We start from the raw sequence: 26,231 nt of genomic DNA, 5'->3' as shown, positions 1-26,231 counted from the left end.
CTGTATTAGACGATATCCCCAATCCACCCAAATTCACATTTCCACTCACATTCCTGAACCTCACTGAGACCTCACCTATCAGTCTCAACCCTTTTCGGGAAGCTGTTCACCAACGTTCATCAAAAAACGCCATCTCCCACCCACACAGCTCTCAACCCAAAGCTGCAGATTTGAGGACCAGGATATGACATGCGACGCAACCAACCTTGACTTCCAAGCATGGACGGCAAAGTAGAGGTGGAGATGAATCCGGACAGGATGGATATGGACATGGGCATGGACATGGACGACATTGATGTCGACGTCGACTCGCTCGACTCGGAGGACCTGCACGAGACCCGTCCCAACCGCTGGCGTGGCCACCCGGAGACGTGGAGGAAGTGGACCGAGCTCGATCGCGCCACGTGGACGGCGCTGGAGAATGCGCGGAAGGAGGACCTGGCTGTGCATTTGTACAACGCCTACGGGCTGAGGAGGGGGTTTCGGGTTGGGCCTATGGTTGCTGACGATGTCAATGTCAATCTTGATTATGATGGGGTGAGTTTTCGTTGCTTTTAAAATGGGGATGGGGAGGGGGACGGTCGTTGTGGTGGGAATTGGGCTGACAAAAGAAAATGATGATGTAGGATGATGAAGACGGGGATGGAGAAGGTGAAGATGGGCAAAGGCCATGGAAGCTCGACAAGGCGTGGACTGCGTGGCCCATGAGGGCCGACGAGGTCCCGGACGATGGGTTAATGCCCAGGACGATTGACGTCAATGAGCCGTTTACCCTGCGGCGGGAGGAGACGCAGACGTTTGCGGGGGTGAACTTGGAGGAGGAGATTTCGGCGACGATTCTGCGGCGTGCCAAGGAGAAATTCCGGAAAAGGGATCTGCAGCAGACGGCCGAGGATGAGCAAGCCCTGCCGTCTGTCGAGCAGGGAGATGCTGATGCTACTGCTGCTCAAGGCGAGACGGATGCGTCAGACACCGCTGCGACTAGTGCTGTGGACGACGAAACGGAGGCGGAGACGGATGCGTCACACAGGAGACCAAGGAAGAGAAGGCGCAGAGGAGCATCGCCTACTTTTACGCCTGTCTTCTCGGCGGATGATGACCGGTCCTACATGCTGCTTCGCCCAGCAGCGAGGCGGATAATGGAGAAGCTTGACCACACGCTCATGATCCTGCATAACCAGCGCGCCGCAGGCCTCGGAAACATCTCGGAGTCCTCTGCTAGTGACGAGGACGAGACAGAGTCTGAGGAGATGTCCATCCGGCCGTCAGTGTCACCGGAAAAGTCGCCGGCGCCACGGAAAAATAGGGGCGGCAGGCCTAGGAAGGTGAACGTACCCCTCGAGGGAGAAACAGAGCAGGAGATGACGGTCAGGCTGGCGAAAGAAAACCACAGGAGGAATCCCTTCTTGACGGATACGCCAGGTTCCGGGGAGGACGAGCGCAGCCGGAGCCAGAGCAGGAGCAGGAGCAGGAGCAGGAGTCTTGGCAGAGGACGGCAGTCATCACTCCCTTCGCTGGCGGAGTCGCGGGCGAGCTCCGTTAGAAGCTCCTTGTCACGGAAATCCGGATCTCGAAGCTCTAGCGCTTCATCAACAAACAGGGAGAAGCTTCTCGGGCGATGGGGCCTGCGAGACTGGCGTGACGTGCTGGGTGCCGCTGCACTGGCCGGATTTTCGCCGTCAGTCATCGCCCGCGCCGCTCAACGATGTTCCACGCTTTTCAGGGAAGAGATGACGCTGCATACGCTGCACGAGCGGTCTGCTGCTAGCGGCCAAGTCGAGCTAGAGACGGTGCGGTATGTGCCCGGAGCAGCCCTTCCTCCATCCTCAGACGAAGACGATGATGAGTCCGAGGCTGAGCTGGCCCAGACCCGCACGATTAGCCGCTATTCTAGTGTCCGACTTCCCGAAGAGATGTCGCCTGAGCCGACCCCACAGACACCACGCGCCAGCCGGTCAGCTACGCCAGCAACAGGCTTGTTGTGTCCCCATCCGGGCTGTCCAAGGGCCATGCATGGGTTCAAAAAGCGATGGAACCTTGAGAGGCACATGCAGACTGTGCACAAGGGACACGCGCCAGCCTCGCCAGAACCAGAGCCGCAGACTCGGCGTGGTGGCCGCTCAGAAACGGCGGCAGCCCTGGTGTGCTCCTACCCTGGCTGCTCGAGGGCCACGCGCGCGTTCAAAACGCGGACCGCTCTTGACAAGCACATCCGGACCGTGCATGAAAGCCAGACAAGCCAGACAAGCCAGACGGGAGGCTTTATACAACTGACGCCGATAGAGCTGGAGAAAACGTTGAGGGACCTCGACCGGTCAGGCGCTCATGGACTCCGGGCGTGTCCCGTTCCCGGCTGTCCAAGAGGCTCTAAATCGTTTCAGAGGTGGGCGAAAGTTGTGAGGCATATTCGGACGGTGCATGGGAAAGGACATGTAGCGGGCTCTACAGAACTGGAGCTTACAGAGCCGGAAGAGGTACCAAGGCAACGCGGCCAGTTAGCCACGCCGGCGCCGGCAAACCTACTTTGTCCCATTCCGGACTGCCCGAGGGCCACGCGTTCGTTCAAGAAGTGGTCACACCTTAAGAGGCACGTCCGCGAGCTGCATAAGGAACAGGCAGCAGACTACTTGACAGAACCGGAGCTTACCGAGCTGGACACTTCATCAAAGCAGGGCAGCCGGTCAACCACGCCCGGAGCTGTCTATTTCTGCCACTTCTCGCATTGCCCAAGGGCTGTTGACGGTTTCAGTAAGGTGACAAACTTCAAGCGGCATATGCAGACGGTGCACGGGAAAAGCGTAGCTAATGTCGCAGAAGAGGGAGAGGACAGTATGGACGAGATGCACGGTGGGGCGCACCTGGACGGGTTTCTGAAGCCCATCAAATTTAGGAGGGGGTGGCGAACGGCCGACACGCAGGTAGGACGCCATCGGTCACGGAAGGGAACCAGAGATGGACCAGAAGAACTTTGATTTGGCGTCTCTGGCGCGAAGCCCTTGCTGTCAAACTCAGCCAAGGTACAAGTACATACATACAGTTCATACCTCGCCATTTACGGAGAAAAGAAAATTGCGGCCGCAGCGGTTCACTCGCCCTTGCGGCTCTCCTTCTTCGCAGCGAACTGCCTCTCCACCTCATCCGCAAACTCCCCAATCGTTTGGAACTTCCACTCAAACGCCAGCTTCCCCTCTGCCTTCAACTTCTCATAATCACCTCCCGTGCCATAACCCTCAGGCTTATCCCCTCCCCTCGCAATCCACACACTCCTCAACCCGATCTCCTTCGCGGGGACATGGTCCGCCGTCAAGCTCCTCGCAACATGCAGCAACTCCCCTTTCTCATGGTCGACGCCGAACTCCCGCTTGACGCCCGCAAACAGATACCGGAAATTCTCGTGGCTCGGCTTGTAGCTCCCGATCGCCTCGGCCGTGTACACGGCGTCGAACCGGGCACCCGCCAGCGGGCCGGCCACGGCGCGCGTGATGTTGGCCTCGTTGACGTTGCTCAGGATGACGAGCCGGTAGTGCCGCCCCAGCCGGCGCAAGCCGTCCACCGTGTCGGCGAACGCGGGCCATCGGCCGGGCCCGTCGCCTACGCTGCCGTCCAGTTGCTGCAGCACGCCACTCTTCAAGTTTAGGTCGGCGGCGGCGATGACGCCTTGTTGTTCCTGCGCCAGCAGCCGGAAGGATTCGCGCAGGTTGGCGTCGTAGGCGAGCTTCGGCTGCGTCAGCCACAGGTGCTCCGAGTGGTCGTTGAAGCGCTGCACGGCGAGCAGGGGGTTGGCGTGCCACGGGTGGGATGGTGGGAGGAGGCTGATGAGCGGGGAGAGGTCGGAGGCCAGTCCGGATTCCCAGTCTATCAGCGTGCCGTAGCAGTCGAAGGAGAGGGCTCGGAACGTGGTGAGGTCTGGGTGGGAAGACATGTTTACAGTTTGTGTGTGGGGGGGGAGTGAAGGTGTGTTTTTTTTTTTTCAGAGGACGAGGGTGGTCCAAGTTGTGGTTTTGAGAGGCGTGGGATGGAAAGTGGGGGATTGGAAGTGGTGATGCTGTACTGTACAGACAAGTGAGAAAGGAGGGAGGTGATGTTATACTTCTCGAGTTCACCTTCGTGCGAGCCCTTGGAGTTACATGCATGCACATAACGGTAGTATCAACTGGAAGGAATCCAATCAAGTTCCAAAGTCCACTCAACAACCCCTCTATGTGCGAGGGGACCCCTCTCGGAGCACACCATCGGCGATCAAAGCGGCTAACCCCCGGCCCGGCGGTCCCGCTGCGGCCGTTACGTTGTGCTCCGGCGCGCTTGCCTCAAAACGCAACCGGCGAGTCTGCCCGAACGACTCACTCGGCACAGTAGGTGGAGTCTGCCGAAATAGGTGGATACTCTAAATTTATCTTATCTCCGCTTGGAGTTCCGCGGTAGTAGTTTGTATGAAACTATTTCAGCAAGTTATCACGGAACAGCGACCTTCAATTATCACTCGCTAGGGAGCGGTGGGAAGGATGGACAAAGTGACCCAATCAATAAACAATAGCCTGAAGTTGTCGTATCATAATAGACTTCCTATACACACTTCATTGAATCAAAAGGAAAACCTCCAACCTGAACCGTATGGGTATCGGTGCTCAGTAACCCTACATCCTAGACAACTGCCTGCCTCCCTCCGCCAAAACAAAACATACCATGGCTTCCCAACAGTAATAAGCACATCAACTCCGTTCGTCACGTCCGTCCGAACAAATGAAAAACTCCAACAAAGCGAACGCGACTCAGTGAAAAAGACGCCTTAATGCAACCGTGGGCTTTTCCTCCTAGTCGAACTCCGCAGTGCCGGCGGCGGCACGTTCTCCGGCCCTTCTGCCACAACACCCACGACCTTCTTGGACAGCCGCGACAGCCGACTCCGAGTGTTCGGCTTCAACGCCGGGTTATTGGCGGCGGGTGGAGGCGAGAAGACAGGGGGCGATGGGTCGCACAGCACCTGGCCCGTCGTCATGTTGGCATTGACCTCGCGCAGGCTCATGCTCATGCTTAGCACGCTCTTGCCGCCCTCGGAGTGGTGGCTGCCGGAGCTGCTTGGCCGCGTCGGCGACCTGGCTGGTGTCAAGCTGATGTCTGGCAGGACGACGGGGGTACTCGGTTTGCTCGGCGTTGGCGAACAGTCCCGCATAGCGGCGATCAGGTTCTCGTGGGCGCCGGTGCGGGGCAGTTGCGTGGGATACTGGTACTGGATCTTCTCCGGGGTCTCACCGGTGGGTTCGTACTCGTGCATGTCCGTGTTCTGGATGTCGTCCCTCAGCTCGGCCAGCGGCCGGCAGATGTTTTCGTCGAGCGGCGCGAGAGCTTCCTGCAGATTATTGGCATCGGCATCCATCTCCTCGCCAAGGGTCTGCACTCGGTCGAATGTCTCTTTGAAATGGCCTGATATATTGGAGAATGACTGCTCGACGGTAGCATTTAGACTCTGCACGGATGCGGCGTGCCGGTCGTGGAGAGTGGCGTTTTGCGACTGGGCGCGAGACACGAAGTTGTCGAGGTCCTGCATCTGGACGTCGAGGTCCTGCACCTGCTCCTCCACGATTCGCACTGTCTCTGCGTGGACTGATTTGGTTGTCGTCTGGATCGAGGTGCTGTGTTTGTTTGCGGTCTGCATATGTCAGCGATCATTACCACGAATAAGCCGCTGTAGGGAACGGAACCTACAGTCCAGTCGTCTTTGAGCCTGGCCTTCAGTGCATCTCTGGATCCGGCGACATCCTCCAACAGCTTGCTGTCTCTCTCCCCCCAAGCGTCCATGCCTGCGGAATACTCAATCACGGTTCCCTCGAACGTCTTGTTCGAGTCCAGGATTGCCTCCTGGATAATGGCCGCCTTGTCCGCTAAGCGGGACTCTTGCAGTTCGGCCTGCGAGTTGATGAGCCTTGTTATTTGCGAGAGCAGCGCTTGCCGCTCTGCTGCTGTTTGTGCCCGCTCTTCGTCGAGCACCTCTTGTATCCTCGCAGAGACCGACTGGTTCGACTCTATGATGGCCTTGCTGGCCTCTTCCAGCTCCTGTCTGAGCCTATCAGACTCGGCCTTCTGGGAGCGGATGTGACGCAGCATATCCTCAAAGAGCGATTTGAAGTCCTTCCCTAGTGAGTTGTATGACGTGTGGAGCTCATTGTGAAATGTGCTCAGCTCGCTCAACACATCGCCGGCAATCCGCTCGGCGGCCGCAGTTATGGCCTGGAGGCTCTCGCCCACGCGCTGTTTCACGTTGTCCCGAACAACCTTGATTTCTTCCAGCACCGTGTCCATGTCCTGCTTGGACCGTTCCTGCTGTTCCAACAGCTGCGTCCTCGATTCGCCAAATCGCGCTAGGTTCTCATCGAGGAACGCCTGCGTGGACGAGAGCTTTTCCAGCTCCTCCTTCACAAACGTCTGCATACGTTGTGAGATGCTGGAGATATGCTCCTCTTGATCCTGGCGGAACTCCTCGATGCGGCCCTCAACAAGCTCGGTGATGTCGGCGACGTGGCCTTGCGATGTGGTCCACGTACTCCGGTTCACATTGTGCAGATCGGACTTGCGCTGGTTCTTTGCATGGAGGCCATCGATGTCGCCAATTGTCCTTGCCAGCGTACAGAGCAGGTTCTCGCCGAGGTCGGCCAGCTTCTGTTCTGTTGCCTGATGAGCCCTGCGAATGTGGGTTTCCTCGGCAAGGGACTTCTTGGTCGCCGCTAGCACCATCTCGGTCTGGTCCAGAAGCTCCTTGGTCTCGTCGAACTGGACGAGCGTCCCCTCGTGTTCCTTCTTGAGCCCCATGAAGTTCGACGTCAGCGACAAGAGTTCCTGCACCTTGTTCTTGAGGTTGGCCTCGAGGGTCTCGATCTTCGCCGCCTGCTCCTCGGTCAAGATGCGGCGTGATTCGTTTTGCACCGTCAATTCCTCGTACATGTCGTTCGACAGGTAGACGCCGTTCCGTTGCCGCGTGGCGATCAGCTCGGCCTTGAGACGCTCGATCTCGATGGTGAAGTCCCGCAATAGCATCTTCTTGCTGGTCAGCGCATTGAGCTGTGGCTTGTTGCGGATGTTCTTGGCCCGAAAGGCGTAATCTAGCGTCGAGATGGTCTCTTCGAGATTGCTCTTGGCAGGGGATATCGTCGCAATTATGCACGTCTTTGTCCGACCGCCTAGCGAGTCTTGCAGCAACCGAGTAAGTTTCGACTCTCTGTAGGGAATATGCGCACTGCGGTCGACCAGGGCATTGATGACACGCCCGAGGGTGAGCAAGCTCTTGTTGATCAACCCGGCCTCGGCCGCCCGCTTGTTCTCCGCCCCTGAGCGCTGGATGTTTTCGCTGCCAGCCAGGTCAACCAGGTTCAGCTTGCCCAGCATGAGAAAATCCTCCCCGTTCTCCGTCTTGTGTTTCGTGTAGACCGTGATCGTAAAGACTGTATGGCTCCTGCTGCTCAGATCGTTGCACTTCGTAGCCGCCACCTGGCGTTTCACGCTGCCTTCTCTGAGCCATTTGAGACCGTCGCTAGCATTCTGAATGTATCTTTCCTCCATCCCTTGCACCATGGTAGTGGAGTGGCCCTTCCGTGATGTATCGTCATAGATTTTGAGCTTTGCGTTTTCGTCTGGAGCGAGCAAATCTCGTAGCTCCTCGTTGTACAGCTCAATGAAGGAACACCGGACCGAATTTTCCTTCTCGTCGAGCTCAAGCTTGTCGAAGAGAGCCTTGAGCACCCGGGGAATGATGCCGGCATTATCGGACAGCATTCCCATCGTCTCGGTCAAGTCGCCTGACATGGTATATGTTTTGCCGGTGCCCGTCTGCCCGTAGGCGAAGATGGTGCAGTTGTAGCCGGACAGCATCTGTTCCCGTCAGCGCGATCTCCAAATGCGATCTCCAAATGCCCTCATCATGCTGCTTACCTCGTCCAGAACAGGCCTCACCACATCCTCAAAGATCATGCCCTGGTCGGCGGCTTGAGAGAAGACATGATCGAAGGTATATGTTTTGTTGCTGACCGCGTTCGGCCCCATGGATAGGTCTACCACCTTGCCTCTGGTCGCCTCGGTCCTCACCACCACCGCGCTGTTCTCCTTGACTTCCCGCTCGTTCCGACCGCGGCATCGCACGACGACGTTGATGTTCGTAGCCTCGCCGCCGTCGTCGGGATCAAAGTCGCGTTCCTTGCGCTTGGCGCCTGCTGTGGCCGAGGTCGCGACTGACATAAGCGACTCTGCTGGTGAGGCCGCTCGCGCCAGCCGCGATACTCGAGTGCCTCCGGCCCTCGATGTCGCAGCTGTATTGCGTACCGGGGGCCGAATGCTAGACCGCCCTCCAACGCCAGGCCGCGCAGGCGGCGCCATCGAACCGTGTCTGCGCTCCATCAGGAGCGGGTCGCCTATGTCTTGATAACTGCTGTGTTTGTTCGTTGAATTGGAACGCTACTAAGTCGGCACTCGTAAAAGGTGAGTTGGGGAAATCCAACGATGGGTCTTTGGGCACGCTTTGCCTCGATTTGCAAAGGTAGGCAGTGGAGGGACATGGATTGGCGTGTGGTGTCACGGCCCAGAGTGGGGACATGCAGGGCCAATTCAGCAGGCGCGCGACACAAAACAATGCAAGGTCGCAAATTGCGATTGCCGTGGCAACGATCTGAGTGCCCCACATGAGGTATCTTCCCGTTTGGGAGGTGGAGGGGCTGAGAGCCTGACACTGACAGCTTCAGACCCACCAGGCTGCCCCTCCATCCCCAACGTGGCAGATGACGTCCCAGCGACACCATCAGGAGAGGCCCGTGACTGCCTGTCTGTGCGTTGTGTCCAAGCGGTCGCTCGGTCATTGGTCACCTTATTAACCTTTTTGCCTCCAGCTTCCAGGCGTTCTTGCACTCAGCCTAACAAAATTCTATGACTTCCCTTGTGCTACTGCAACAACCGCAAACAGACTAACAGAGTCAGCACCAAAAGAGACTACCCAGCAGGTTCTCGCGACCGATAGCCATCTCGGAAGGCAGAACCCATAGATACAGTATATCCAACAACTTCCGCAGGTATTTGCACATATAATCGCCGACCATCAGATCTGACACCATTTGCCATGTCGTCGCTGTTCTCAGCTCAGCTACATCCCGGGCGGGCCCTGGGCTTTCTTGTGCTCGGCGCCTCCCTGCACGATATTTTGACCCGTATCAAGGCCGAGCCTCAACGGTTCCCGAATATCGAGGTCTTTTACGACCCCAAAGACCCGGTGAAGCAGCCGGTCACCATTGGCCTACCAGCAAACGGAGTTCGGATGCGGTTCGATGGGCCCGAACAACGGCTGAGGCTGATCGAGGTGCTCGACTTCACCAAAAACCATATCTTCCTCAGGCCGGCCAATGACAAGGAGCGGGATCTCGTCCGCCCAAGTCAAGGGGCCTCAGCCGCTACTGACACTACACCCGGCCCGACGTTTCGTCATATCTACCAGCGATTCTTGGGCCCTACATATGATGGGGAGTATGCAGCGGCGGCCGAGATTTATATCCTGTCGTACCCAGGTGTCGCCTTTACCTTTCCCCTGAAAAAGAAAGAATACTCGTCTTCCAAAGACGTCGTATCACTGCTTCCTTCAACAGCGGTCCCAAAATCCATGGCTGTGTTCAGCGGCGATTCCTTTGCCCAGGCTCGCCAGACGATGTGGACGGAGATACTTCCGAGCATCAAGACATTTGCGCCTCTTGCCAAGGGCAAGGACATGTGTCCGGACGAGGTCTCCCTGGTGAAGATTCACGGCGGTGGCCGGCTGCAGTTGATGCGAAAATGGACCAACAACTCATTCTCGATCATGCTCGGCGAGACTACGCCGCAGCAACTAGTGGCCGAGCTGGGCCCGCCCGACGCCATCTACCGCAAAAACGACCAGGGCATGTACATTCACAAGCTTAGGGCTGCTAGTAACACCATGACTCAGCCTAGCGGGAGCGACCTGAAGCGACAGGACGATCTGACAGACACAGACCAGTCATCGCACCAGGCCTCGGACGAGTATGACTCGGACGATGAGGCCGTCGATGATGGCGTGGTGGCCAACGTATCAGGCGAATGCTTTTACAATTACTTCTATCTCGGATTTGACGTCCTGGTCTCGACGCCCACTGCCCCCTCCCAGCCGCCGCCGTCGCAAGGCGGTAATCCATACATCCCCGGGACACCCGCCGACCGCCTGGTGGCCACCAAGCTAATACTCCACGGAAATGTTCCCGGCTCCTACCCCTTCAACCGGCATCGCCGCTGCCGCTGGGAACTAATTTACCTCAGCCCTTCCTCTGCAGATTCCAGTCCTGACGCCGTCATAAACTCCGAGACGCCCTTCCCACAGATCGAGGAGCGACTTCGCGAGGAATGGAAATCAATCTACCCGTCCGAAGCCGAGGCTCGGCAGAAGCAGCGAGGGATGGTGCTCAACCGCGGCTGGGGCGACAGCCCTGGCAGTAGCTGCGAGTTGCTCGGCGGGTGGGAGGAGAGCGGGGGAACGAATCCGGGTGTCGGGAAGGGCAAAGCGGAGGACTCGACGACCACGCTGTATGGCTTTCCCGGACTGGTGTTTGAGGTGTTGAAGAATGGCTATGTGAGTGCTGTTACGGTGTTTTAGGGCCGAGTTTACTCGATAGGTTCAGGGCGTTTAGGTAGTAGGTTTTAGGGTCAAACGGGGTTGCAAAGGGAAAGAGGGACTGGGGTTCGAGTTTTGATTATCCGGGGTCATAGGGCGCATTACTACAGGCTAGCATCACGCCAGCCGGGCTCTGGGATTGCTGGCTGCGGAATACACTGATATTGTTATTCTTCTTCCGTTGCTGGTTGGTTTTTGGTGAATGTTGGCGAGTCAAAGTCGTGAAGAGTCGGACGCGGATGCGATTGAGGGCTTGATGTTACGCAGACAAACGGATAGGGGCCAATAGGAGAGTCCTCGAGGGTCCGTTTGCTCGCTGCCATTGAGGTAGTCCTTGAGCCTTGGACTAGAGTGAACTAAATCTCACGAGATCTCTTCCCCTTTTTTTGTACCTCGTAACAGACAGCTCTCTAAGAGGCAGCTTCTCTCACAAATCACAGATTTTGGAAATGGCCATGTATAACGTACCCAAGCCCGAGGTCTCAGACTATTACGCGGACCTTGGAGTGTCACAGTACGCTACCGTCGGGGAGATCAAGTCGGCCTGGTTCAAGCTGGCCAAACTGTATCATCCGGATAAGAAGGCACCGGGCCAGACTCTGGATGCCAAGGAGTTCCGCAAGGTATGCCCATATCATGTAGTCCTGGTACGCGCTTCTCATAGGGTGAGCCCAGGCTAACTAACCCGCTCTAGATCCGAGAAGCCTACGAGTGCCTCAAGGACACAAGCTCTCGCGCTAGATACGATGCTTTGTATCAGCATATTCAAGCAGCGTGGGCACAGTACCGGGAAGGACAGGACAGAATGCGCCAATCTCAGCAGCATGCACGGGCTGAGGACGAGGCCAGACGAAGACGGGCAGCCGAGCAGCGTGCTGCAAAGGAAGAAGCTGCACGTTGCCAGGCCAGGGAGGAGCGACAGAGGCAGGCTGACGAGCGGTCTCGTGAGGCGGCACGCAGGGCGCGGGAGCGACAGGAGCAGGCGGCGAGGGAACGGCTGCGGAGAGAGGGAGAAGCGGAAAGGGAAGAAGAGGCGGCGAAGCAGCGGGAGGAAGAAAGGAAGAGGAGGATGGAAGAACGAGAGAGGGCGGCCGAAGAAGCAAGGAAAAGAAGGGAGGAAGAGCTGCAGAGAGCAAGGCTAATACGGGAGCGACAGATGGAAGCCGATAGACGCTCAGAGGAGGCCGCGAGCAAGGTGAGGGCAGAGCAAGAGCAGGCAGCCCGGGAGAGGCTCAAGGCGGCCGAGATTGAGGAGAAGCACGAAGCCCTCCGTAAAAACTGGGCGAGCTTGAGAGAGGCAGCTAATCGCGGACGGATTGGGCGACAGCACCCAAGCAGTCCAGACCAGTGTGCACATTCTCGCTCGGGCTGGGCGAAGAAGAGGGGACACACTAGCTGTGTGTTTTGCGGGGCGGACCGGAAGAAAGGGGGTTTCCTGTGCCTCGACTGTCTCTCGGTGGCATGCCAAAACTGCAAGACCAAGCAGTGTACCGGGAGTCAACGGCCGTAGTACTGGGTACTTCTCGTCAATGAAGTATCGAATGTCTATCAATCCATATACTTTGAAACGCCAGGCACTCACTTAGTCCGCGTAGTACAGGCATATTGAAGTGATGGTGTCTGGCGAGCAGTGGGCCGTAGTCTCGTTTCCGTCCCATCCATTCCCGGGCGGTAACTTGGGCGCATCGTAGAAGTTCAGCCGGCGGCAGTGTGACTCTTCTTGATACTGATCAGTACAGTAACGTTCTTTAAGCCTATACAGCTATTAGTATATATCTCGCATACCTGTTTCTCTCCATGAATAGATATCATGGAAATGGGTGTCCTAGGTTTTGACATCACATGCATGATCCATTCGTCTGGTACGTAGACGGATCCACCTCGGGATCTGCGCCTTGCATTGGCGTGGTGGGCCCTATCCCTGTCAGCTGCCGTGAACCTTCCTCGTCGACTGGCAACTGCCGAGCCGAATTCTGTGGGCCGCTTGAAGCGTCTCTGCGGACCAACCGCTAACGTTCTTGTTGACCCGACCATCGGCGAATGAGAAGATTCAGCGACCGCTTCCTGACGTGCACCTCACATGGTTCGCTCGACATCCAAAACCAAGGTTTCGCGACTCACGAACGACATGCATGGAAAATAGAACTTAACGTAAAGTTCGAGCCCCGTCGAGAAGTCCTCCCGGCAGCTGGAGGCATCGACGGGTAGCGCAATGGCGGACCAAGATGTCAGCCCACCCTCAAACCTTCCTCCGCGACGCGCCGCCGGACGCCTTCACCCTGCCTCCCGTGAGGTTGACGATACCGAGAAAGCCTTCCTGAATGCAGTGGCGCCCGACTCGACCACAGCCTTTTCGTCGGCCGAAGACCAACCCAGGGGTCAACCACTCTCGAGCACCACCCATCGCAGTGATGCCGAGAAACGGCTCTCAGCAGGCGCCCATCGTGCCCATAAGCCCCGATCGAGCCGTGCCTTCCTGCTAGCGAATTCTCTCTTGAGCCGTAGCAAGTCTGCCCAACACCACGACGTGCAGCCATACACGCCTCCGGACAAGCGGCAGTCTCGGCAACATCACGCGGAGCAACGCGGATCCAAATATGTCCATCATGGGCCGGCGGGTTCAATGTCGAGGGCATCCTCAAGTAGCATGCCAGGTGTTGCTTCTGATCCGGGAAATGGCCCCGAGCTCAGCGGGCAAGTCGAAGAACGCTCGACGTCAACCACCGTCACAAAACGCGACTCCTTCAATGGGGACACAGCCGTCGACTCCCCTTCGAGCATCGCTCAACTAGACATGGAATCGACCCAAATTGTTACAATGGCTCTGAACTTGAGCGAGTCGAGGAGGCTAGCAGCTCGGCGGAACGTTTCGCAGCCGACTCCGCCAAGACTAGCCCCCCTTCCAGATGGCGCGCCAGGAGGGAGCCTCCGATACCATCTCCAACAGCAGAGGAAGATGTCTCGTACAGTTTCTCCCAAACCCGACCGGTCGCCCCGAATGGGCTCCGGACGGGCTTTCACGCCCTTACAGCCCGCTTTCGAGCCGGGAGCAACCTACCGCTACCATTTCTCGACCTCGACCCTGGCAAGGGTGCAGAAGGCCAAGGAGTATCTCGAACTGATGGCACAATACCGGCGAGCTCTTGAGTTGCTTGCTCCACTAGAGCCCGAGCGGACAACACCTAGACCGTGGACCGTCACCCCTCCAGTGACGCCGAACGGCTCGGCTCCCGTGTCACGAATGCCCAGCGGCGAACCGGAGACACGGATCGGGCGGCCCTATAATCCGCTACAATACATTCGAAACCGTAAAGTTCGAGCTCGGGAGAGAAAGGCCATTGATGGTGCCGCCCAAGGGTTCGATGATGCCGCGCGAGTCTCGGAATGGATAGACGAGGTCGCTAAGTGGGTTGCCACGGGGCAGGCTCGCATACCCGGGAATCCTGCTCTGCCCCCGTTCCCTAGCACTCAAGCGGCCGACCTGCAAGGCTCTCCACCATCATCAAATGGGAGAACATCCGTTGTGACGAAGCCGAAACGTCCACGGGTTGACTGGGTGATCGACCCTGCTGACATGCTAGCAGACGTGTACTGGCTGGAGCTTGATGACAACAAGAAGCTAGTTGAAGATCGCCATTGGAGGCGCGTCTTCCCCCAGAAGCTTGATGTCGCTCGGCCATTATCACGCGATGAGACACCGCGTCTGGCCACGCCAAGGTCGGCTAAGGAGTTGTCAGATGCGCACACGCCAGGTGAAAAAGCAACTTCCGATCCGCCATCCTCCAGACACCAGACGGAGCATGTCCTAAGCGCGGCTCGGGATCGGGCTCAGCAGAAGCTACAGGCGCTCAAGGGCTCGCATCACCGGCACTCCAGCTTGATTGTTAATCGCGACCTGCTCCGCCTTCACCGCGGCTCAGGTTCTGAATCGTCTGACACTGACAGTGATCGCCGACGACGGGCGAGGGGCGGCGCCGCGGGTAGCACCGTGAGGTCTGTCTTAGAGAAGCAGATGGAGGAAATGATCGCGAGGGAGCAGAAAGAAGCCGAATGGCACCCGCTCTATGACCACGAGGCTAAGCGTATGAGGTTCGCCTCGCCATCTCCTGAGCTAGATGCGCAGCATGCATCACAGGATCCCAAGGGTCCGGGCGGAGCCGACTCACACGCAGAACTGAGTGAGGCAGAGGCCAGGGGACTCGGTCTGAAGCCGCTCCCATGGACGCATTCTTCGCCACCATACACCACCGCTCGCAACAGTCTCGACGTTCCGGGGAGCAAACGTGTTTCTGTTGACGACGGCATATCACAACCAACCTCTCCGGCCTTACGACCATCTCACGACGGCGGGTTGATTCCAGCGATTGGAATGGACCTGTCACCCGTGTCCAGCAGACCCAGTTCACCGCACCGGAATCCGTTGACAAGAGTAAGAAGCTTCTTCCGCGAACGTAGTAGGGAACGCGGCACAGAGGGCCACCTCACCGGAGAAGAAGCGGCTGGGATGTTGAGCTCTCCGTCTGACAACTGGATCGCGCCGCCGGAGTCCGCCGAAAGCAGCGGCGCGTCGTTGCCACAGCGGAGGGCCTCCAGGAGTCCCGTCGGAGACGGGGTGATGAGCCACCGGTCGCATAAAAGCCTCAGCAGTGTCAGGCTACGCGGAGAAGATGGCGGTATCAGCCTTCGATCTTTGATTCGAGGCCAACGCATTGATACTGTTCTGCGCAGCGGCGTCTCCAAAGTCAGCGACATGTTTTGGCGGAAAGACGCTAGCGATGAGCAATCCTCCAGCACATCATCTGATGACTCTGAGGACGAGGTCAGGGGAAGATCGCGGGGCATCTTACATGGCCGCAGTCTCTCCGTGCAAGATGCAAAGCTCTTGTCTCCCGGCGGGTCCCAGCTCAACCCTGATCACGCCAAGTCTGGTTCTCATGGCCAACTCCTGCACCCACCATCAAGGCCAATCAGCCGACGGTCATCACGATTCGATCTGCTCAAGCCGCCTAGAATCAATGTCCAGAGCGCCTCATCAAGTCAGACCGCGACACCCGTTTTGGTGCCTCAGCAGGAGCCTCCTGGATCGGACACGGAGTCGCTAGCCGGACGGGATGACGTACGAGCGCCCGCAGCTAGCCTTGACGCTGTGCTTACAGTCCACAACCCTCACCGTCATTCAACAACATCCTCCAGCCGGCAATGGTCCATCCCTGACCGCGGTGCCTCTACCGGCTCGGCAGTCTCTAGGCGCGAAATCGCCCGCCTCCGCGCGCTCCTGCTCAGCTCAGGCATCCACGCAATGGAGCTTGACCGCCGCGCTAAACAGCGCAAGCTGCTTCCCTCCCCAATGCTCACCACCGCCACCAGCAAACCGCCGCCGTCCTCGAACTGGCAGGAAATAGTCCGCCTTGCTCCCGACGCTTCCGCTCAGCAGCGCCTCCTCAATACCCCGCTCACACGAACCGACTTCTACCCCATCGCCGCCCGCACCCTCGCCTCGTCGGTCGAGAAGTCCGCCGCGCACTTCAACTCCCTCTCTTCCAAGTTCAGCGCCGAGACAGCCCCCGAGCTGATCGCGCGCATTGAGGCGCTCCGGAGCAAGGTGGACGGCGAGCTGACGGCCCTCACCCGGTCGGCGGCCGACGCCGCGGACGAGGCCAACCACGACCTCGTGGTGGGGCAGCGGTTGAAGGTGAAGAGGGTAGTGGACTCGATGGAGACCATGTTGAGGCGGCGGCGGCGGCGGTTGAGATGGGTGAGACGGGCAGGCTGGCTCGTGGTGGAGTGGTTGCTGGTCGGGTGTATGTGGTATGTTTGGTTTGTGGTGATGATCGCACGGGTTGTGCTTGGGGTCGGGAAAGGGTTTGTGAGAGGGGTGAGGTGGTTGCTGTGGTTGTGATACACCCACCCACACACACACTTCCCCCCCCCCCCCCCCCCCCCCCAACACACACACAAACACCGCACAGTTAGGGAGGGTTTATTTCTTCTGTATTGGTTGCATAACTTTGGGAGCTGATGGGAGTAGGGTTCTTTGGCTTATTAGCATACACGCGGTTGATGGTGCGGGGAGCACAGGGGAATACGATACCCAAGGACCTATATGTACTTACTTGTAATACTTTCTCATGTCCTTATTATGGTAGAGCTCAGAGAATAGAGCACTTGAACTTGCTAATAACCTGTACCGGCTGATGGGGACAATGGCCTGTGACTCTGCGAGTCACTGAACTCGTAGGACCAAGTTATCTTTGAGTATTCTAGTATGTGTACAATACCTTACTTAATATTACAAGCCTAGGGGAACAGCACCCACGACAAAACCAGTCGCTCCAATCTCAATATCCCTCTACCTCGCTCGAATTGAACTCTAAGGTTCCGATTACACCCAGTAATAACAACAGGCAGATACGAACCGAAGCAAAGCCATGATTGCGAATCTTAGAAAAAGGTCTACAAACACACAACAAAATGCGAAGCAAAGTCTACTCGATCCTCTTCTTTCCTTCCTCAGCGTTGATGTATCTCGCTGTGCTGAGACCGCGCTCGTGCCGCGCCACCAGTGGCCCCAGCAGCCGGTCTTTGCGCACCCGGCTGATGGTCTCGTGGTAACCCTCTGTTGCCCACGGCCGAGGATTCAGCTTGGGCCAGTTGACCTAGGAGGGAGTGAGTCAGTATACGTTATGTTTGGCGGAAAAAGGGGGCGGGCCGGGGGGCAGGTTCAGCGAGGGGGAAAACACGTACATAAAGCATGCCGTTGCTGAGGATGAAGTGCACACACCAGGCCGTGACAGCGGCCCAGAAGAACATGAACAGCCGCAGCGGCCAGACGGTTGCGTCGGGCAACCGCGGCGTGTATGTTGCTACCAGGACGAAGAAGAGGCCGAAGGCGGCAATGTATGGCACGCTCTGGATCCAGACAGGCCGGCGGTCCGCAAAGATAAAGCTGGTCCCAATCCCGCCCGGCGGCACCTGGTAGGCGCCCAGGAACAGGTCGAAGGCATCCTGCCGGGGGCCGTCCAGGAAGTTGTTCTTGCAGTACCGCGTCACCGCCACGTTTGCGTCCTGCAAGGCGCCTCCCTTGGTTCGCTTCCCCAGCCTCGTCAGATCCGTCTTCATCGCGCCGGTCCCGGAGTAGCTCTTCGACACGACATCGGCGTTATCAGCCCACATATTCCGGAACAGCAGCTCGAACGCGTCGTCCTCGTCGGCGAAGCGCGACCCGGGCGCCAGAAGGCCGAGGTCAATAAAAATGCGGTCGAGCGTCCAACGCGCGAGCATGCTCTGCACCACGTTGGTGCGGTCCAGGCAGTCCATGCAGTTGGTGCGCACGACGCTCGTCTGTAGGTTGCGCACCTCCAGCCGCCCGTCGATGCGGCTGCCGGGCATGTCCGTGGCGCGGAAATACTGTTGCGCGACGAGCGCCTCGCGCATCCGGTCGATGAGCAGCTGGGCGCGATGCATTTGGAGGCCTTTCGTTTCGGCGTGGAAATCGAAGTAGATGTAGTGCAGCCGGTCGAAGTCCGAGCGTGGTTGGCCTCCGGTCTCGATGGTGTGGAATTTCTCTTCGGTGCGCTGGTCGGCCTGCGTGCGCTCCTTGGGGTTGGAGACGAGCATTTCGACAACCTGCTCGTACGCCTGCTTGACGCGCTGCTCGCGACCCTTTTGGTTGACGAGGTTCACGAGGTAATTGTCGCCGTAGATGCGGATCTGCTCGTCGAAGTGGGCTTTGGCGGCGGGGAAGGCGGCCTCGATGGCGCGGATCTGGAGCTTGGGCGTGTATTTGAGGGTGTTGACCTCGGCCCAGTATGCTGGCACGCTGCCCCGCGTTTGCACATATGACATGATTTGCATGTCTTTGCCCTCGCCCGATGGGTTGCGCTGCCACCCTGGACCTGAGCTGCTGGCAGACCCGCCGAGACCTGCAGCGCTGTCGTTAAGTATGAGCACCTGTTCAGTCTCGTTGTAGTTGGCGGCGTTTCCCTGGTCATCGAGGCCCCGTGTGAAGTAACGGGTGCCTGCCCGGTGCCGAGACCGTCTTGTGATCAGGGCTATTGTCACGGGTGTGCCCTTGAAAGTCGTCGGGTGGATCTCGAGCATGCCAAAGATGACAGGTAGAATGTAGGGGTCAATGCCGGGCTGGGGAGCTGGCTGACCACGGCCACCACGGGTACGGAAGTCGATTAGGTCAGATTGGATGAAGCGGTTCCAGAAGAAGCGGTCGTCGGCGCGCTTCCAAAGCGGGCTCGAGGTGTCCTGCTGCGCTTGGCGCTGGAAGCTGTTCGTGATGTCGACCGAGTACGAAAAGTACATGGGACCGGACTTGATGAAGCTGCGCAAGAGTGCGAGGAAGCGGTCTTCATCGGGGTCGTGCACTTGGCGCTCGCGCAGGGGCAGGAGCTCGGTCGCGATGATCTTGTACACCATGTTCCCGCGCAGTCTCCCAACGGGCTGGGCCTTGGTGATGACGATGATGTACTTGTCTGAAGTTGTTAGTAACCCCTGGACCAACATAACGATCCCTCAGGTGGTCGACATACCAAGCCGTAACCGGATCATGCCCAGGATGCCGGCGATGCTGGTAACGCGGGACACACGTTTCCCGGAGAGGAGGGATGCATCGCTCAGCCTAATGTCGCCCGTTGGGCGGTCAACGCATAGGGCGGGCGCATTAGGGCTCGACGGCGAGGAGAAGATGTAGGAGTCCGAGGCGGTTTGGACGTTGATGTCGCGGAAGGGGAGAGCCATGGTTCAGCGCCGTCAGGGATAGCGGCGATGTAGAGCGAGATTCAGCTGATTTTAGCTTTCTGATTGCATTCCACCGGTTTTTAACTGGATTTAGAAGGTAAAAATCTCGGAAATCTGTCGTCAACCAGTGCAGTCAATGTTCGAATGCTAGGAATACGAGGGTTAGTCTCGACTACCTACCATCCATCACCGACTTAAAGCTGACGTCTTAGGTTAGCTGCCAACAGGAGGCGCTTAGTGTAATGAGTTAGTTGCCAGATTGAGCTCATGGGCGGGGCGCCTGGCGCAGCCTTGGCACTGGCCCCTGTCCGCCAGCCCGTTCACTGTCACGTGAAAGCGCACAGACCATCCCGGCTTATCGGGGCTAGCCTGACGTGTGCAACCCGCCTTCTGACCACTGACGAGTGGCCAAGGCCCAGGCAGTGTTCAACGATCTCGCCGAGCGGCTTCTCGTCCCGTGGTCTTCCTGAAGCAACCTCAACTGCAACTTTACAAGAGCCCGACCGTTTATCTCGGCCTTTATTCCGCAACTTCCCTGCCTGCCTCGATTTTTGTCCCGCACTAGAACATCGTTCTTTAAGGGCGAGCTCCCGCACTCAACAACACTGCGCCGTCTTGCCGTCACCTCCGGCTGTCTCTTATTACACCGCATCACCAGAACGTCACGATGGCGACTCGAGGACCCCCCGGCGCTCGCGGCATGAGCAACCGCTTTGCACAGTTCAAACTGGTGCTTCTAGGTGGGTGACCCCGTGCTGTCAGGCGGATACAGCTGCTTACTTTGCGTACTTTGCGCAGGCGAATCCGCCGTAGGAAAGAGTTCGATCGTATTGCGATTCGTTAAGGTGGGTTTCTGAAGGCTGTCCGCGAACTGCGGAACGCGGATCGGCTGACCGCGACCAGGATCAATTCGACTCGTACAGAGAATCCACCATCGGCGCTGCCTTCCTAACACAGACAATTTCGCTGGACGAGAACACGACGGTCAAGTTTGAGATCTGGGACACAGCGGGCCAGGAGCGGTACAAGTCGCTGGCGCCAATGTACTACAGGAATGCCAACTGCGCGGTCGTTGTCTATGACATCACGCAAGCCGTACGTCCTGTCTTCCTCGGGTTTGAGTCGCTACTCACCAAAGTTTAGACATCACTCGACAAGGCCAAGTCGTGGGTCAAGGAGCTGCAGCGGCAGGCAAACGAGAATATCATTATCGCTCTCGCTGGGAATAAGCTGGACTTGGTGACGGAGCAACCCGACAAGCGGGCAATCCAGACGGCCGACGCCGAGGCATACGCGAAGGAAGCCGGCCTCCTCTTCTTTGAGACTTCGGCCAAGACGGCGGAGAACGTGCAGGAACTGTTTACCGCTATCGCTAAGAAATTGCCACTGGACCAGGTGGGGCCGAGGCATACCCGGCCCGGCCAGAGACCGGGTGTCAGCCTAGCCCCGGAAGGCTCAAACACAACAGCCGGAGGGCCCTGTGCGTGCTGATGGAGCTTCAAGGATTGGGTGATTGGCACAGTATACGGGCGGCCCAATCCGCTCCGCTGCTGAGTCGGATGGCACCTAAGAGGACGGGCTCGGGTTACGATCATAGAGCAGGTCATTACATGTTACTTAAGATTTTCACGGGAAGGACGTTGGCATCACACTTCTGGAGCGGAGTCTGCTGGATGGAGGACGTGGATGCCGTTTAATACCTTGTTCATGGGTTTATGTTTGTTCTTGCACACCGGCTAGAGAGAGCCGCACATCGGGTAACATGGGAGAGGCAAGGAGGGCAGGCTGGTTCTCTCGGTGTATAGTATTTCTGATAGAGCAACGGCTTGTAACGACACGATAATCCTAATCATGACGCTGGCTGCCGGTGGAGTAGGGTTGGACATGTCGCAGAGTCAGAGCTCAGTGGCCCAATACAAATTCTGGGCGGTCAACAACCAATTTGGCGTATATTTATTTGCATTCCTTATCCATTCCGGATTGATTTTCTCCTGCTTTTCGAGTTCACTACCTACATAAGATAGCATCGGGGGACGTGGAGCCTTGATGCTTGACCTTGTGCCCTCAATTCCCTGTTTCGTTGCCAAGACCCGACCCGCTGCCACTCAGCAGCGAGATCACGCAGCTCTGTCCCGGAACTTTGCCGAGCTCTTTTTTGCTTCCGCATTCTTCCCAAACCCACCACATCCACCCTTCACAATCGCGCCTTGTCGGCCACCCCGTCCCCTCATGTTGCGGACATCGCTGCGATCCGTGAGGGCGTTGGGCAACAGGCCCGCGGCAGCCGCTGCCGGCCGTCAATGGCAGTGGCAGGTTGCTGCAGCCCGGCGTGCAGTCGTGCCTGGGCAGGTATGAGGTCATGCGCGAGCTCTGCACCCTGGCTGTGAGCTAACCAGACCGATTCTGGATCCAGAGATTCTATGCCGATGGCAAGAAGCCCGATGAAGTCAAGATACCTGCCTCCGAGACTCTGACAGCTCCCTCGACGCCGCCACCTCCGCCGTCCGAGAAGGTCGCTCCCTCGACCATCTCCTCCAAAAACGCGCCGCTTACTCCGCCGTCGCCTCCCCCTCCGCCGCCGGCACCGCGCAGGAAGAAGGGCTTCTTCCGGAGACTGCGCAACTTCATCCTTACTCTTACCCTCCTGAGCGCATTGGGCTTCGGCGGCGGCGTCTGGTACTCACGCATCAACGACAACTTCCACGACTTCTTCACCGAGTATGTCCCGTATGGCGAACAAGCGGTTCTCTACCTGGAGGAAATGGACTTTAGGAAGCGCTTCCCCAACGTGGCGAATCGGGTGACTGGCAGGCGGCCAGATGGCGAGCAGGTCAAGATCCCCGCCCAGAGCGGCGCCTCATGGCGTGTCGCGGACGGCCACGAGTCTGGCGGACGGCAGTCAAGCGCCATCCAGAAGGTGGCTGCTGCAAAGCCCAAGTCCGAGCCTGCCGTCGTAAACGAGGCCAAGACAGAGACTGGCAAACTGCCGAAGACTAATGCCAAGGAAAAGAAGGGGGACATCCAGAAGCCTGTGCCAGCGCCTGTGGAGAAGAAGCCCGAATCCACGCCAGAGCCTACACCTGCACCGGTGCCTTCGCGGGCGCTCGCGCCGGCCCTGTCGGCCCCGCCTGCGGACAAGGCGTGGAAAGCCCCCGAGGTGGACGAGCCCTCACGATGGCCCCCGGCATCGCCCATCGACCCTCTCGCTGTTCCGGACGCTGCCGAGCCCGTCGTGCAAGAGCTGGTGCATCTGCTAAACGACATCATTACGGTAATCAACCACGACGGAGCCAGCGAGAAGTACGGTGCGACGGTCGGCAAGGCCAAGGGCGAGCTCAACAAGGTGGGCCAGAAAATACGCCAGCTGAAGACGTCTGTGGAGCAGGAGGCGGCACAGCAGGTCAAGAAGCGTGTCGACGACTTTGACAAGGCAGCCAACGAGCTGGTTTCGCGGCTGGATGCCGTCATGTCGGCCCAGGAGCAGCAGTTCCGGCGCGAGTTTGAGGCCGAGGTGGAGCGTCTAAAGCAGAGCTACGACAACAAGGTTAAGCTGATCCAGGAGCGCGAGCGGCAGCTGGCCGAGGAGAAGCTCAACAACACCCTTCTCCAGCAAGCCATCGAGCTGCAGCGCCAGTTCGCCCGAGACATCAAGAAGCACGTCGAGGAGGAGCGTGACGGCCGCCTCGGCAAGCTGAACGAGCTCACGGCCGCTGTAGCCTCGCTCGAAAAGCTCACGGCTGGCTGGAACGAGGTGGTCGACGCCACCCAGCGCACGCAGCAACTGCACGTGGCTGTCGAGGCGGTCCGTGCCAGCCTGGAGGACGCCCACCACCCGCGTCCTTTCACGAAGGAGCTTGTCGCGCTGAAGGAGATCGCGGCGCATGATCCGGTCGTTGATGCCGCCATCGCCTCGATCCACCCGTCGGCCTACCAGCGCGGCATCTCGACGCCTGCCGAGCTGATCGACCGGTTCCGCCGGGTGGCAGCCGAGGTGCGCAAGGCGTCGCTTCTGCCTGACAATGCGGGCGTGGCCAGCCATGCAGCGAGCGCTGTGCTGAGCAAGGTGCTCTTCAAGAAGCAGGGCTTGGCTGCGGGCGACGACGTCGAGAGTATCCTCACCCGCACGCAGACCTTCCTTGAGGAGGGCGATCTGGATAACGCGGCGCGGGAGATGAATGGGCTGACGGGATGGTCCAAGACGCTGAGCAGGGACTGGCTGGCCGAGGTGAGGAAGGTGTTGGAGGTGCGGCAGGCGTTGGAGGTATGTCCAGTCTTTCTTTGCACTTTCCGCTTCTTGTTCTATCACGTGCTAACAAGTTTACAGGTTATCCAGACGGAGGCGAGACTACAGAGCTTGAAGCTGGAGTAAGGGCCCTGGGCTTCAGTGCATTTCCTTTGTTGATGTATGTACATTGCTGGCTAGACCTTGTCTTTCTGTCGGTAGAAAAGGAAGGTCTTGGACTGGGTGCTGTGTATTAAATAAAGGTAGTCAATAGACATGATCTGGCGGACGATGCTTGGATTGTGATATTATTTTAGTGAATCCAAAGCTTCGAGATCCAACCTCCACGCTCTGCTTGCTGCTACCAGTGAATGCGACGATATTTAATCGGAGCGGAATTTTCCGCGATTGATTTGCTCAAAGAATGTCATCTTGCACCCGCCGGATCTTTTACCATCAATTGGTATCCCCGGGTTGGTAAATCGATTGAGGACTCAAGGCTGGTTGTATGATGTGATAGACACCAGTTTGCAGCTCTTTTTATCGGAGTCCGCTCTTTTGGTGTCACACACACCATGGAAAGTACGAGTGACTTATCTTCTTAGTAAGAGAACCAAAATCTCTCTAAGTGATGAAATGATTCCAGCACGTCGCTCCATCGCGGCATCTATCACCCAAGCCTCCCATCTCCGAGCATCTCCCACGGTAAGATCAATCTGGCGTCCTCTCATCCACACAACTAGATCCAGATCCCATTCCAGCACCACCACCACCACCACCACCACCACCACCACCAACATGGCCACCCACGCCACATCAGAAGCAGAAGCCGACGTCGAAAGGGCCTACGCCTCTGCTCTCGCCCGCCTCGCCCAACTGCAATCCAACCGCGCCATAACAAGCCTCTTCGACTCCTCCTCCCCGGCGCCCGCCGCCGCCAAGGACACGGACCTCAATGCGCTCGCCATCCCGGAAATGCTCGCCTGGCTCCGCCGCGCCGGCTACACCCCGGCCTCCCTGGCCGCGTCGGGCCTGCGCTGCGTGCACGTGGCCGGCACCAAGGGCAAGGGCAGCACCGCCGCCTGCATCGCGTCCATCCTGGCGCAGTACAGCAAGGATCAGTACCACGCTACTGCTACTGCTGCTGCGGATGCGGATGCCCAAGGATGGCGGGGAGAGGCAGCAGGAGGAGGAGGGGGGGGAGGGGCGCCGGCGGCAGCGGTGGGGCTGTACACGTCCCCGCACGTCTTCTCGGTGCGGGAGAGGATCGCGCTCGACGGGAAGCCCATCTCCAAGGCGAAGTTTGCGCGGTATGTGGACGAGGTGTGGGAGCGGCTGACGCAGGCGGCGCGGGAGGAGGCGGCGGCGGCCAAGGGGAGGATCGTGGTGTCGGAGGAGGAGCTGCGGGGCCCCGGGACGAAGCCGTTCTATTTCAGGTTCCTCACGATCCTGGCGCTGCATGTCTTTGTCAGGGAAGGGGTGCGCTGGGCGGTGGTCGAGTGCGGCATTGGCGGCGAGTATGATGCGACGAACGTGCTGCCCGCCGAGGCGGTGACGGCCGCGGTTGTCACGCATCTGGAGCTGGACCATGTCAATATGCTCGGGGACACGGTCGAGAAGATTGCCTGGCACAAGAGCGGGATTTTCAAACCTGGGGTGAAGGCCTTCTGGATACGGACGGAGGAGGACGAGCACGTGGGGACGCGGGCGGTTCTGAGGGAGAGGGCCGCGGAAAAGGGCGCTACGTTGGTGGAGGTTGGACGGACAGAGTTGGAAGCGTGGGATAGCCCCAAAGGCGAGAGACTGCAAGGCGAGTTTCAGATCTTCAATCAGGCGCTGGCGGTCTACGCGGCCAGGGAGCACCTGCTGCGGACGGGGGTCAAGCTGGACGGGGTGTTTGGTACGGATGAGTGGACGCTGAACGATTGCCCTCGCGAGTTTGTCACAGGCCTGAGGGAAGCCGCTCTGCCGGGGCGGTCCGAGGTCGTAAAGGACGACGATGATGTCGAGTGGCATCTTGATGGCGCACACACCGAAGACAGCTTGCGCTATGTAGGGAAGTGGTTTGCTGGCCGATCGAGCGATGACCGGCTCGGGCCCGACAACAGTGTTCGAGTTCTGGTCTTCAACCAGCAAGAGAGGGATCCCTCAGGCTTGTTGAATGCGCTACTCGCCGGCGCGGATATGAGAGGCCGGGGATCAGCCTTCACACACGCCATCTTCACCAGAAACGAGGAGAAAGATCCGACGGAGGGCGAGGACCGGGATCTCTCGGCGCAAATTAAGGCAGAGAAGGCTCTGCGCCAGGCAGTTGGAGGGGCCACACCTGGCACTCAGACGACGGTACACACCTCCGTCCCGTCTGCGACTGCGAGGGTCAGGGACATCGCAGCGCAAGCGAGGAAGGACGGAAAGCCGTGCAAAGTCTTGGTCACGGGGAGCTTCCACCTCGTCGGCCCCGTGTTGAAGACCCTCGGTAGTTTTGAAAACTAGGTAGTCTGCCATCCAGTCTATTCGTAGTACCTAACAGAAACTCCATACTGGTATCCATTGCTCATGCCGCGAAGCCCAACCTGTAAGTTGAATATCAAGGTAAATGATGGGACATGCGTC

The 26,231-nt window shown here is 58.4% G+C and overlaps 9 protein-coding genes across 9 annotated transcripts; 6 read left to right on the top strand and 3 right to left on the bottom strand.

The window, feature by feature from the left end:
• Window positions 1-219: 219 nt before the first annotated feature.
• B0T15DRAFT_488224 (uncharacterized protein) lies at window positions 220-2,972 on the top strand (the record flags this gene model as incomplete). The annotated part of the gene is made up of 2 exons (XM_062866487.1): window positions 220-537; window positions 627-2,972. The coding sequence occupies 2 exons, from the start codon at window positions 220-222 to the stop codon at window positions 2,970-2,972; spliced, it is 2,664 nt and encodes an 887-aa protein (XP_062725276.1).
• Window positions 2,973-2,980: 8 nt separating this feature from the next.
• B0T15DRAFT_4451 (Haloacid dehalogenase-like hydrolase-domain-containing protein) lies at window positions 2,981-4,025 on the bottom strand. Its single transcript, XM_062865947.1, has one exon. It carries the CDS (start codon window positions 3,920-3,922, stop codon window positions 3,086-3,088), a length of 837 nt encoding a protein of 278 aa, XP_062725275.1. The 5' UTR covers window positions 3,923-4,025; the 3' UTR covers window positions 2,981-3,085.
• Window positions 4,026-4,507: 482 nt separating this feature from the next.
• B0T15DRAFT_424183 (P-loop containing nucleoside triphosphate hydrolase protein) lies at window positions 4,508-8,554 on the bottom strand. The gene is made up of 3 exons (XM_062865607.1): window positions 7,921-8,554; window positions 5,704-7,860; window positions 4,508-5,647 (listed from the first exon to the last, which is right to left on the bottom strand). The coding sequence occupies exons 1-3, from the start codon at window positions 8,380-8,382 to the stop codon at window positions 4,787-4,789; spliced, it is 3,480 nt and encodes a 1,159-aa protein (XP_062725274.1). The 5' UTR covers window positions 8,383-8,554; the 3' UTR covers window positions 4,508-4,786.
• Window positions 8,555-8,973: 419 nt separating this feature from the next.
• B0T15DRAFT_4421 (uncharacterized protein) lies at window positions 8,974-10,864 on the top strand. The gene has a single exon (XM_062865936.1). The coding sequence runs from the start codon at window positions 9,095-9,097 to the stop codon at window positions 10,628-10,630; it is 1,536 nt and encodes a 511-aa protein (XP_062725273.1). The 5' UTR covers window positions 8,974-9,094; the 3' UTR covers window positions 10,631-10,864.
• A 1,826-nt stretch (window positions 10,865-12,690) lies between these two features.
• On the top strand, window positions 12,691-16,593 carry B0T15DRAFT_515644 (uncharacterized protein). Its single transcript, XM_062868209.1, has one exon. It carries the CDS (start codon window positions 12,861-12,863, stop codon window positions 16,545-16,547), a length of 3,687 nt encoding a protein of 1,228 aa, XP_062725272.1. The 5' UTR covers window positions 12,691-12,860; the 3' UTR covers window positions 16,548-16,593.
• A 236-nt stretch (window positions 16,594-16,829) lies between these two features.
• On the bottom strand, window positions 16,830-19,641 carry B0T15DRAFT_570256 (SAC1 family phosphatidylinositol-3-phosphatase). The gene is made up of 3 exons (XM_062870830.1): window positions 19,189-19,641; window positions 17,393-19,131; window positions 16,830-17,304 (listed from the first exon to the last, which is right to left on the bottom strand). Exons 1-3 carry the CDS (start codon window positions 19,394-19,396, stop codon window positions 17,134-17,136), a joined length of 2,118 nt encoding a protein of 705 aa, XP_062725271.1. The 5' UTR covers window positions 19,397-19,641; the 3' UTR covers window positions 16,830-17,133.
• Window positions 19,642-19,772: 131 nt separating this feature from the next.
• On the top strand, window positions 19,773-21,195 carry B0T15DRAFT_515639 (ras family-domain-containing protein). Its single transcript, XM_062868208.1, has 4 exons — window positions 19,773-20,136; window positions 20,195-20,241; window positions 20,300-20,491; window positions 20,540-21,195. The coding sequence occupies exons 1-4, from the start codon at window positions 20,064-20,066 to the stop codon at window positions 20,885-20,887; spliced, it is 660 nt and encodes a 219-aa protein (XP_062725270.1). The 5' UTR covers window positions 19,773-20,063; the 3' UTR covers window positions 20,888-21,195.
• Window positions 21,196-21,470: 275 nt separating this feature from the next.
• On the top strand, window positions 21,471-23,957 carry B0T15DRAFT_515636 (mitochondrial inner membrane protein Mitofilin). Its single transcript, XM_062868207.1, has 3 exons — window positions 21,471-21,745; window positions 21,810-23,657; window positions 23,721-23,957. The coding sequence occupies exons 1-3, from the start codon at window positions 21,626-21,628 to the stop codon at window positions 23,763-23,765; spliced, it is 2,013 nt and encodes a 670-aa protein (XP_062725269.1). The 5' UTR covers window positions 21,471-21,625; the 3' UTR covers window positions 23,766-23,957.
• Window positions 23,943-26,111, top strand: B0T15DRAFT_424167 (Mur ligase; the record flags this gene model as incomplete). Its single annotated transcript, XM_062865606.1, has 1 exon — window positions 23,943-26,111. The coding sequence occupies exon 1, from the start codon at window positions 24,255-24,257 to the stop codon at window positions 26,109-26,111; it is 1,857 nt and encodes a 618-aa protein (XP_062725268.1). The 5' UTR covers window positions 23,943-24,254.
• Window positions 26,112-26,231: the final 120 nt, after the last annotated feature.

Source organism: Chaetomium strumarium (genome assembly GCF_033439665.1).
Source record: "Chaetomium strumarium strain CBS 333.67 chromosome Unknown B0T15scaffold_1, whole genome shotgun sequence".
Classification (NCBI taxonomy): domain Eukaryota; kingdom Fungi; phylum Ascomycota; class Sordariomycetes; order Sordariales; family Chaetomiaceae; genus Chaetomium; species Chaetomium strumarium.
This window is presented reverse-complemented; position numbering and strand designations above follow the sequence as displayed.

Bases quoted from the DNA above. Each gene is read 5' to 3' on its own strand.
- B0T15DRAFT_4451 (XM_062865947.1), bottom strand. From the start codon at position 3,922: ATGTCTTCCCACCCAGACCTCACCACGTTCCGAGCCCTCTCCTTCGAC.
- B0T15DRAFT_424183 (XM_062865607.1), bottom strand. From the start codon at position 8,382: ATGGAGCGCAGACACGGTTCGATGGCGCCGCCTGCGCGGCCTGGCGTT. The intron at 7,861-7,920 runs GTAAGCAGCATG...TGACGGGAACAG, and splicing joins TGAGGCCTGTTCTGGACGAG to ATGCTGTCCGGCTACAACTG. The intron at 5,648-5,703 runs GTAGGTTCCGTT...TGACATATGCAG, and splicing joins GGCTCAAAGACGACTGGACT to ACCGCAAACAAACACAGCAC.
- B0T15DRAFT_4421 (XM_062865936.1), top strand. From the start codon at position 9,095: ATGTCGTCGCTGTTCTCAGCTCAGCTACATCCCGGGCGGGCCCTGGGC.
- B0T15DRAFT_515644 (XM_062868209.1), top strand. From the start codon at position 12,861: ATGGCGGACCAAGATGTCAGCCCACCCTCAAACCTTCCTCCGCGACGC.
- B0T15DRAFT_570256 (XM_062870830.1), bottom strand. From the start codon at position 19,396: ATGGCTCTCCCCTTCCGCGACATCAACGTCCAAACCGCCTCGGACTCC. The intron at 19,132-19,188 runs GTATGTCGACCA...TAACAACTTCAG, and splicing joins CATGATCCGGTTACGGCTTG to ACAAGTACATCATCGTCATC. The intron at 17,305-17,392 runs GTACGTGTTTTC...ACTCCCTCCTAG, and splicing joins TCAGCAACGGCATGCTTTAT to GTCAACTGGCCCAAGCTGAA.
- B0T15DRAFT_515639 (XM_062868208.1), top strand. From the start codon at position 20,064: ATGGCGACTCGAGGACCCCCCGGCGCTCGCGGCATGAGCAACCGCTTT. The intron at 20,242-20,299 runs GTGGGTTTCTGA...GACCGCGACCAG, and splicing joins TCGTATTGCGATTCGTTAAG to GATCAATTCGACTCGTACAG. The intron at 20,492-20,539 runs GTACGTCCTGTC...ACCAAAGTTTAG, and splicing joins TCTATGACATCACGCAAGCC to ACATCACTCGACAAGGCCAA.
- B0T15DRAFT_515636 (XM_062868207.1), top strand. From the start codon at position 21,626: ATGTTGCGGACATCGCTGCGATCCGTGAGGGCGTTGGGCAACAGGCCC. The intron at 21,746-21,809 runs GTATGAGGTCAT...TTCTGGATCCAG, and splicing joins GTGCAGTCGTGCCTGGGCAG to AGATTCTATGCCGATGGCAA. The intron at 23,658-23,720 runs GTATGTCCAGTC...ACAAGTTTACAG, and splicing joins AGGTGCGGCAGGCGTTGGAG to GTTATCCAGACGGAGGCGAG.